At 37.5% G+C, this 11,631-nt stretch overlaps 1 protein-coding gene across 1 annotated transcript; it reads right to left on the minus strand.

Moving 5' to 3' along the window:
- Positions 1 to 5,148: 5,148 nt before the first annotated feature.
- LOC122665622 (probable aspartic protease At2g35615) lies at positions 5,149 to 6,258 on the minus strand. Its single transcript, XM_043861774.1, has one exon. The coding sequence runs from the start codon at positions 6,256 to 6,258 to the stop codon at positions 5,149 to 5,151; it is 1,110 nt and encodes a 369-aa protein (XP_043717709.1).
- Positions 6,259 to 11,631: the final 5,373 nt, after the last annotated feature.

Consider the following 11,631-nt stretch of genomic DNA (forward strand, 5'->3'; position numbering starts at 1 on the left):
AGTATCTCCATTCATCCTGAAAAGCATATACTGTATGATCGACAACACCATAATGGATGTTGTCCTACCATGCAGCCCTATGGACAAGGCGCAACCCCGCTAGGCAACACCATAGTCTGCATGGCCCTGTAAGGCAGCCTCGCAAGGCAGTGTCGCACGCTGTGCAGCCCCGTAAGGCATCACCGTGTGCGCCATGCAGCCTCTCTAGGCAACCCCGCCTACGGCTCCGTGGCCTACACGGCCCTGCCATGTAGCACCGTGGGTGCTATGCTCCCTGCCATGTGGCACCACGCGCGCTATGCAGCCCCACTGTGCGGCACCGTGCACACTGTGCAGCTCTATTGTACGACACCACATGCACTATGTACCCTTGCGAGCATCCAACCTTTATTTTTCCATCTTTTGCAACCCCACAATGCATCCTCGCATACCTCATCACAGTGCCGCTGAACCTAACTTTTGCCTATAAATAGCTCCTTCCCCTCCTCATTTGCACATTCCAAATTTGTGGGAGAGGGGGCACCCCAGAGCTCGAATTTTTTAATTTTTCCTAGTTTCCTTGTTTTAGGGCTCTTGCCCAACCCAATTTCGAGCCTTCGAGCCTTATCCCCTTGTCCGAAGTCCAGGTTATCCAAACCCGATTTCTTCGACACTTTTTTGCCCAACTCCCAGAAATCTTTCATGGCGTAGCCACTCTGCCCCAGAATTGAGTGTTCAGCTCCCTAAACCTTGCAACACCATTATTCTATCCAAAACCCAAAGATTACTTGTAAGTCAATACTCTATCCGACAAAGGATAAAGTCAGTCATTTGTCTCCACCTGAGCCGGGGGATGCCTTTCGCATTGCATTTTCTATAATCGCATTGGTTTAGCATACAAATATACGTTCCTATCATTAACCTTTAATTTTGGCATAATGTAGTCTTTCAAGCATTCTTGTGTAGTGTACATAGTAGTTAGTGTAACATAATTTAATTTATTTAAGCAGTTTGTGCATAATTATTTAGTCAAGAATGTGGATATAAGACATTCATATAGGGAGCATATTCGAAAATGTGCATCTAGTAGAAAGACTGGTTTACCCGGGTTAGGTGCATGCCTAACACCTTCCCACTCTCATAACCTAACCACTTACCCTGAATGTCTGACCAAACTAAACGAAGTCGCCCTTCACAGTGCTACACCAACGCATCTTAGGCCCTAATCCTAGGTGGCGACTCCATTTTACATGATTGCATGACCCCCATCCCCTAATAATCATAACCTTGAGAAGACGCATTCCTTCTCCCTCCAATTGAGGAGCACCAAACCTAAATCCTCCACGTGCAATACATGTGCACTGCGGGAACGGATCCTCACACATGACGACAACTCCAGATGGTTGATTGCCTGATCTGTTGCCCACTAGGCAGCAGATACAGTAGTAGCTGCCAAGGCATGGGGCGACAGTTGACTTGATTTGCCGCCTCAAAGTGGTAGATGCAACAGCACACACCCAGGTGAGGCGGCAAATGGGGCGCCAGCTCACCTTTGTAGGGTGGTTGACCACTCCTTTGCGGGAAAGAGCTTAAAAGTGTCTCTAGGGCTCTTTTTGGGCACTCCAAATTGATTTTTGAGTGGAAATACTTGATTTTTGGTGAGAGGCACTAAGTTAAGTGTCATCATCCTATTGGTTAGAGACTTAGTCCTAAGAGAATCTTTTCTCTAAAGAGAGAGAAAGAGAAATTTTCTTCATGGAACAAAATCCCAGCAAAGGAAAGAATTTAAGTAAGATTAAAATACCAAATCAAAGTTTTAATTTAAAAACTTAGAAACAAAGATTCCTTTTGAAATATTTTGATTGGAGAGAAAATCAGATTTAGACTAGGATTTTTAGAAAGGAATCATAGGTGATTTGAATTACTCCTAAAAGGAGTTTAAATCTGGAAAAGGGGCAGAAGCTCTAACTTTTCTGGGAATTTCAAATTTCAGTCATATTGTGGGGGCTAGAAGTTCAGTTGACCTCAGGATTGTGACTCGATGTTTTTCATTATGAGGATGGAGTTTGGTCAGGATATTGGTGGAACCGTACCTAAGGCTAGAGTATGTGTGTCTAATCTAAGAAATTTAAGTTTTGATTCTAGTAAGTATTGGAACATTATTATGAAATGTAGGTGTTTTCTTTGTGGAAGAGCCAAACATACAGGAGAAGTACTCGTTGATTGATTCGGACGGAGAGTGGAATTACACAACTTATATATTTATTTTCATTATAAAAAACTTTCCTTCTAATGTTCTACAATTTATGTTTGCAATTCATGTTTTTAAACGTGTGTGCGTGAATTACAAAACTAAGCATGTAATTGGATTTAAAATCTAGAAAATTTCTTTCTTCAAGTGTGTGGACATTAGGACTGGTCAATCTACTATCGATCGCTCAAGCTTGAAAGCTTGTTTTGCTATATTTTTTAGTGGGGTTTTGCACAATGCTCCAAATTATGTTATCTTTGAGAATTGTACATGTGCATCCATATTTTTCTTTGTGTCCTATATAATGGTGCAAACGTATTTAATTTCATGACCTGTATAATGGTGCAAGCATTTTCTTTTGCGACCTGTATAACGGTGCAGGCGTATTTAATTTCATAACCTGTATAAAGGAGTGGGCATATTTTTGGTGTGTTGTATAATGGTGCAGGCATCTTTTATTTTTTTGTGACCTGTATAATGGTGTAGGAACTTTCATTTTGTGACCAACTTTCATTTTGTGACCAATATAATGGTGTGGGCATACCTTCCTTTAGTATGCATGATGTTTATGTTTGTTTTGTTATTGATGTAATTAGACAAAATTATTCTCTCTTTTGTTTCATAAAACTTGAGTGGAATTTTTGTGGTTTTGCTCATTGATATTTAGTCATATAATATCATATATTTAAAAAATGAGATGAATGAAACTCGAAAAAGAAAGCATTATTGCTAGCAAATTTTTTCAAATAAAGTAAAGACAAAGGATGGAACATGGAGAACAACAGATATACAGAAAGAAGTAGAAGAGGAGGAGGAGGATAGAGAAGTAGAAACAAGTTGAGAGATAGGGCAACCTTTACCATTGCCAATGTGAAGTTGATTTGGATCGGTGCAGTTGTCAACAGAGGAGAGGGATTGGAGATTTGGGGTAATGAAATGTGTAACACCTGTATTTGGGTACTAGGTTAGGGTAGAGGAGGGGGTAGTGTGGAGTTTTTAAGAGAAGGGGTTGGCATAGTGACTGGATGATGGAGGAGGGGCAGGTAAGATGGGTAGTTGCAGATAAGGCTTGATGATGAATGGGTTTGCGTTAATAGTAGGTGTAGGTAGTGTGGTTTGTACAGTTATAGATGGAAAACCATAATCGACCACCCTAGTTGGGGAAGCAACCCCCATGACCATGCCCCACACGGCCTCTGCCCATCCTGTTACCAGATGGGGAAGACTAGGAGTCATGGGAATTGGAGGGAGAGTCACTATGGGTAGTATTGGCGATGGGAGTACCCGTTGGGGCAGGCGTCTCATATACCGTCAGCTTACCGATGAAGGAAGAGCATAATAACTCATGACACAAAAATAGTCAATGAAATTTAGAATGAAGGATAGCTTTTGGGCAAGTAAGGAGAGTAGGCACAATATCCTTGAAGTTAGTATGAAGAGCACAAAAGACGTGAATGTTGAAATCCTCATGTTGCAATGGTTTCCCAGTGGCTGCCAATTTGTCAGGGGATAGATTTGGCATACTACAAGAACTGGGAAACTAGTTCGTCTGGTTTGTGAACCAGATCTTAAAGGCCAAGATACAAAGATCAAATTATGGTAGTAGAGACACAGCCTAATGTTGTTGTGAGGGCATCCCGGATTTCGTGACTAGTAGTTTTTCCAATAATAAGAGGAAAAACCTCTAAGAGAGAAAACAATAAGGAGACTCATGAGAGTTACATCTTGTTCTTCCAATAGGGTAGAGATACAGGTTTTAGATGGGTATGGCAGAGATCCATCATTGAACCCGAAGAATTGTTAGACCTTGAGAAAGAGAACATGTTAGATCTTCTAGAAGAGAAAATTCTTGGGAGTCAGTTTAAGAGAGAGAAAGTGGTGAGCAGAGTTGAGAAAGAAGGAAAGAAAAGTGGTGACGGGGGAGATGGTGGTGGGTGATGATGTAATGGGGGAATTCGGTAGACTTGGAGGTGGGGAAGAAATGAGATTGACTAGAGAAAGAGGGGTGGAAGATGGCTGACTAGAGTTGAGTGGCTTGAGCCTTCGGTGGCTCTGATACCATGTTAGAGCTGAATATTCTGATCTATATTTCACTCACTTCACCATAGTTATATATACAAGGAGAGTCCTAGTTGAAATTGTCTAGGAAATAAGGTTTATAGGTGAGTTTGTGCAATATTCTGATCTGTATTTCACTCACTTCACAATAGTTATATGTACTAGGAAAGCCCTAGTTGAAATTGTCTAGCAAATAAGGTTTACAAGGTGAGAGCCCTAGTTGAACTCAATGTTTGGTCATGGCAATTCAATATTTGGTCAATACCTTAAAAATGGTTCCCAAAGGACCAACTATTGTTTTAAAATGAAAAGAAGCCCTAATGCTGCTTAAAATTTGCCAAATTTGACCTTTGGTTACTAGATTTTTAGCTAAAGAAATTGGGTATGAGACTAAAGGGTCATTTAATGGAATTATTTATTTTGATTGCTAAGTACAAACTATTTCAGAGAACACATAAATATTTCATTATGCAGCTCCTTATCTTCAAGATGAAGAGGCATCCACCCTACTCCCAATCTCAACCGCAAAAATCTTAAGTGGGGGACCCACAATCTTGAGGAGCAAAGCGAAGAGCACCAATTTCTCCTCGTGCTCTATCTCCCAACTCAAAATCATAGGAGAACTTGTATTGCAATTGCTGAAATGCTCCAATCATTGTAACAGGGCCTGATGCAAGTAAAACACAAATATAATTTCTCCCTGTCGCAAATATACCGGGGGGTCGCACAACAAGGTCAGCTCCTCTAAAATGGAATGTCATAGTTGGATACATATCAAAACCAGACGGATTAGGGAAACAGAGATCTAACATTGGCAAATCTTTTGGTTTACTTCTACTATCGTATGGTTGAATATGAAACTATGCGAAATACTGAACAAAGCGAATTCTCACAAGAGCATAAACATTAGAAAGAAGTATAGTCAGCGGGCATCCTGAATCTATGGTAGAACCCCCAGAGAACAATCTCTGTACTCTAAGGCAAATGTTTTGGATACTAATATCCTGCAAGTCCAAATAGTATAGTGCTTCATTTGATCCTCTCAGCAATGGTGTTGATAGCACTTGTGGTCCGACCATCTTTGCACCTTCTCCAATATATAACTGAGAATTGGTGTGTTCAGAGGTCAATAGGCAATAAGAAAAGCGTTTTTTGCCCACTTGGTTCAGGAAGGGAAGAGGTCTATTGCCTCCAAACCCTAAACCCAAAACCCCACCAATTTTATTCTGTTGTGGATATGTATAGTCGTAGCTCTTAAAGCCACAACCTAAGAATAAATTATTGTAAGATTCTATACCTCCAAAATCAGAAGGGAAGGTTAAGGTCTCTCTTACAATGGCTCCTGCTATTGAGGCCACAGGGTCCACCCCATAACTTATTCTGAATCCACAAAACGATTGAAAGCAATCCTGGTTTGGAGTTGGACAGGTTGGGTCACCACAAGGAATAGACTTGTAACTCTCAGATCTATTGTATGGGAAATTAGGTTGTTGTAGGGGAAAGCAAGGATTGCAACCTTCACATTGAACCCATGTTAATCGACTTCCAGTGTCAATCATCAACAAATAAGGCATCCCCTTTTGGCCAGGAAAAGATGGAAATGAACCTATACCCACCTGGGCTACAAAGTAAAAACCAGTGTATTGCACTGCTACCACTATGTCATCAACGTCACTGCTACCATTCCAGTTTTGTTCTCTCATCGTCGAGAATAGATTATGCATACGAGCTTTTGTGCCCTGAATAAGTATATCAATCTTCTCTGTATTTGTTACATTCCCTGGATAGAAAGGTGAGTGGGGCGAGAATGGGTGAATAAGACTTAGAGTGATGGGCTTGGGACCTTCAAGGCTGCATATAGTAGCAAAGCACTTGAGAGTAGAGAAATTAGAGATAACAAAGTCTCCATGAAAGCCATTGAAGATATTCGGTGATAAGGAATGGAATGTCACCACAATGGCTGAGGACATGAGATTTATAATTGAGAATTGCTACCAAAGCTGAGGTTAAAGAGATAACCAAATATCCTAAACTAAATGGAAAACTGGGAAAGTAAATTTATTCTTACCAAAAAAAGGGGAAAGTAAATGTATAACTGAAGATTGTGATAGGAAATGTCTTAAGTCATCACAAAAAATGGAAAGTTTTTAATGTGAGCAATAAACCTGGTCAATCTAAGAAATGTTTTTATAATTTAGAGGCAAGTGCCAGAATGTGTATCAGAGAATAAGTGAGAAAATTTATTATGGACAAAAGTCTCTGTAGACGAGTGTACTGCCTATGCCCAAACACTGAGGGGGGGAAATGACCACCCCTCCCGCATGAAAGGTGAAAAGCCCACCCCCCATGATACTAACATGCACCCAGTGGCTCACGCTTGCATTAGGGTCATGTTTCCCAACAAAGAATGTTAACCCATTTATTATAAATTAAGAAAATAGAGTTGAGTCTAATTACGCTATGTGCCCAATGGGACTCAATCTATTATATGGGTGATAGATCGGGCCAACCTAGTATGGGAGGTTAAAGGTTTTGATTTAACATATTCCATCAACTCGGGAGCTTTTGGCATATCGGTCATATACTTAACATTAGATATCAAAGTCGGGCACCATGTCACGGGTTAGAGTTGCAAAAAGGGCTACCTAGGAGAGGGTCAAGTATTCAACACATTAGTTCATAGATATTTAGTCTATACAATTAATGATTGAAGATTTCATTTTTATTGTGTAGGAAAAAGAAAAATTTCGTTAGTAAGAGGTCAAACCAGTTTGTGTAATTCCAATTTTCAGTCTTAGATATATAGAATTTATACCATTAATATTTTTTTTTTGGTAAGATATCATTAATGTTCTTTAAGCAAAAGGAGAATGGCATTACTATTAAAAGGTCAGACCAATCTAATTAATTCCAATTTCCAATCAATGGGTCAACTTCTTAACCTCATTGGGGGAACTATATATTATGTTTTTCTTCTTTTATCGGTCTATATATTTAGGTTGCCCCATGGGACTTTGACTAAAAATACTAGAGAGTGACCATGTGAAAATGGGTAGAGAAGTGGGGTAGAGGGAAGGGTTTTTCTTAAGGCACATGGTGAAGACATGATTGTCGAACTAATGAACTCTTAGGAAACTACACTATTGGCAAGGCACCGATCAACTACTCTAGTAGTTGTCTTCTACTATATAGTCCAACAGTCTCACAAAAACTACATATTTGGACAAAACCCAATTTTTAAGATAAGAAAATTATGTCTTTTTTCTTTCTTTCTAAAAGATCATTTGTATTAAAAAAAAAAAAGAGTACAAAAATAACAAAGCGCTAAACACCCCACTCCCTAACACCGAGTAGTGTGACTAGGATACCCCGTATCCACTGCCAACACTAGGATCTATCCTTGAAGTACCAAGTTCATCAACCAAGTAATGTGATCATAATCAGAGTAGAAGTGGAAGTAATATAACATAATCATAATATCAGAGTGTGAAAGTTAGATTAATGATATCATATAAGTAAGTTGTATCTTATTTTAACATCACAAGTTTATCAAAACCATACTAATTAAAGACACCAATATATCGTAACCAAAGAACACTATTGTGTTTAATTAAAATGGGCCTCAAGCCCCAACAATATTGTGCCCCATAGGCACAAGCCTCACAAGTGCTGTCGAATCCCTGCTCCAACTTGCTGGGAGCACCCCAAACATCAAGTCCATCACCATACAAATACGTTGGGTCAACCTCAACTGGGTCCACCAGACCTACTATAATGCCCTGATTTTGGACTAGGGGTAATTTGGTCTTTTTACCTAATAGAGAATTGGCGCAAGTTAAAGTGTAGGATCTTGGACTTGCTGGGATGTACACATGATGGTAAGTAGTGTGCCTTAGTGTAACACTCTCATTTTGAGCTTAGAAGGAACTTACAGGATTCTAACTTGGGAGGTCTTAGATTTTAACTAGGAAAGTATTATGGATTGATAAGGAAAGGTGAGGTGGCAATCTGCAATTGGCTAGAAACTCAAACTTGGAGAAAGAAAGTCCACATAAAATAAAATCCCAACAAGAAAAAGAATTTTAACTAAAATTAAATTACCTACTCTAAAATTTTAATTTAAAAATCTTAAGTCAAGATTCCTTTTAAAATATTTTCATTGGAGGGCAAGTAATAGATGTAGTTAGAGACAAAATTAGATTCTTCCCACCTTCTTTCTTGTTAGGATTAAATCCCCATAACTAAATCCCAATCCTCATTCCCTTTATCATAAATTTGAGAGAGAGAGACAGAGGCAGAGAGGAAAATTCGTGGACTATAGAGAGGAAGAGAAGAAGAAGAGCGAAGAAGGAGATTTAGACTGTGTAAAACCAGCAACTTGGCATCCAATTTTACCCCTTTTTGGAGCCAAATTGGAAAAATATTATTTCACAATAAAACGTAGTATCATCTCTTATCTTCGCAACCCAACTTGAATCAGCTAAAATGAACATTAGAGCAGAGAGATATTATTGATTTACTGAAGGTAGGTCATTCTATCAAAAATTTGTGTTTCCCAAATCCGAGTTTATGCAATACATTGATGTTGATTTTATCATTACCTTAATCATAGGACTCCATTAAAGTGATTCTGAATTAAGAAGATATATATTAACATTACTAAAGCATTGATTTGAGGTCACTTATAGAAACCCTAATTGCTTCACACAAGGTGAGTAGATATTCAACTATTATACTTGATATTTTCTCTTCATATATAATTTGTTTTAGAACATTATTTTCAATCTAAAAAATAATTTTAGATTGAGATTTATCACCCCAAAAACATATTTCATCATGTTTTTACTCAATTAAATTGTTCAGACAGGATTGCTTGCAAGGAATGATGAATTTTCTTACAACTTAATTCACATATGTGTACGCAGAACTTTTTTATAATGTCATGTTTATAGACTAATGAATCCAAAGTCTGATTGTTGATAGTATGAGGAAGGTCTATGAATGATTCTTCATGATTATAACCTAATGCATGATAATTTTGGATGATGCATAAAAATCTGATTTTGTTTTAGGTTTACTTTTAATTTTCATTGATGTTATTGTTGGATAAGTGATTGCGAAGATTTTGTCTAATCTTCCCTATTATTATTCTTCACTTTATATATTAATATGTTGATGAAAGTTACTGTTTTCACACTTTATTTTTATTCTTTTCAATAGCATGTGTTATGATGGAATTGGGGAGTGGCTACCTAAGTTCCGAATTTAGATGTGTAGCTTTAAATTATAAGTAAACCCTTGATTGTTAAGTTGGCGAGTTTTTGAGCTACGGGCATACCCTTATAGGAGCTATATGAACTACTAGAAAGAGGGGTGATGATAAAAAACTCTCTAGGAGAGCATTACTGGTAAAACCTTCGGGGGCTTTGACCAGGTCTAAGGCAAGTTTGGTCACTAGTTTCTCCATTAGTTTCTTGATGTTGAGAGGGGACAGTGGTGTTATAGTTGATCATAACTAGAGTTCATACGCCGCTATCATGAGGGCCCTGACCAGTGTATAGTAACTAGTTCACAATAGTCCATTAGGGAGTGATGTGTTTGTTATTTTACATTCTTTCGATATATCTTTTGTTGATTATTGTCATATATACTTTTCATTACGGTAGTGGTGATAAGCAAATATGGTTATAATCATTTTGTTTTGTTTCTTTTTCGGATCTATATATACATATTATTGTATATCTTTACATTTTGTATTACTTGAGCATGTTTTCACACTTGTGTAGTTGTTGTGGATTTACTTGCTAAGCTTTTTCCGAAGCTTACCCTCACCACTTTTCAGATGAACAACTTTATGAATGCGAACCTACATATGAGGATGTACTAGAGGAGGAGGTCCAAGAGGATAAAGCATTTGGATTAGAGGAGGACAACTGCTCTTAGAAACTGTACACTTTCTTTCAATTTTAGAAGAAATTATAATTTGTTTGAGTTTAATTTAAGTTTGGAGATTGTAACATTTATTTCAGAATTTTAAGTTTAATTAGAATTTGTAATAGCTTATTTTAACTACCCTACTTTAGTTGAAGTCTTAATCTATATATTTTAGACATGTGTTTGTATTTTGGTTCTACTCTGATTCATATCTCCTTGACATAAACGATCTTGTGGACCGTCAATGTCCCTAAACTGCTAGGGTGGTTTTGGGGGCATTACAGAGTGGTATCAGAGAACTAGGTTTGACTTAGGATAGGATATGAACTAGAACCATAAACCTAGAACACTAAGCTTGAACACATAAAAATTTAGAAACACTAAAACTTTGGATCGAACACTAGTAGGAAAATTTCAGAATTCACTATGTAAGAATCCAAAATTACATAACATTTTAGACACATAGAAATTGAAATTACACCTGAACTTTTTACTGTAAGTACCTAGATATGCCTAAGAAAACTCCACAAAATCTCAGCTAAATTGTAGTTTTTTTTTCTAGGTCAAATAAATTTTGTATTTCAGACCGTACAGTTGCTGTCAAAACCTAGAAACTGAGAAAGATGGTGCTAGCAGAGGGACTTAGGAGTAGAATTTTGGCATAATTTTTTTGCAGTTTCAGCCTTATTGAGTCTAATTTCTACCATAAAAATAATGGAACTTATTGGATTCAGGAAGGTCAATTTTCATATTATACATCATGGTTTGGTCAAAATCTGCCAGATTGGGAAACCTGATTTTGGAGGGACTAGAAACCTAAGTTAGAAAAACTTTCTTAAGGAGATTTTTGGATATGTTTCAAAAATCTAAATTATGTTTCTAATAAAATTTGTTGCATTAGATCTGAAATTTTAGAAGTATTATTTTTCTATTTTCTCCTATAGGCAGACAGAATTTGAGAAAATAGAATTTTTTAATGAGTTGCAATTTTGGAGTATGAGTTGTTGATCTTTCGTACTTGGCAAGAATAGAACCAAACCATGCAGCCACCCAATGATGGAAATCCTCCATCATGACCAACTGAGGATGAACATTGATTATGAAACCATATGAGAATTATTGAAGATGACTTTTAATGAATCCTGAACTTAGAAATTGGTGGCATAGGATTTTGAGCATAGAGACATTAAGCATAGGCTGAAACTCTTTGGTATTTTATAGTGGATTTGAACTGTAGAGTGGGAATGATATATTTTCTTTACCATTTGAGAAAACTTTTATGAAAGACATTGTATATTTGTCTTGTCACATATAAATAGAAGGAGAAGTTATGTCGGCAAATTTGATATGTTTTTTTAAGTAACGGATTTTGATGTCTTACCTGACATGAATTGATTATCCTCCTACTA

This window comes from Telopea speciosissima, chromosome 6 (assembly GCF_018873765.1).
Source record: "Telopea speciosissima isolate NSW1024214 ecotype Mountain lineage chromosome 6, Tspe_v1, whole genome shotgun sequence".
In the NCBI taxonomy this organism is placed as follows: domain Eukaryota; kingdom Viridiplantae; phylum Streptophyta; class Magnoliopsida; order Proteales; family Proteaceae; genus Telopea; species Telopea speciosissima.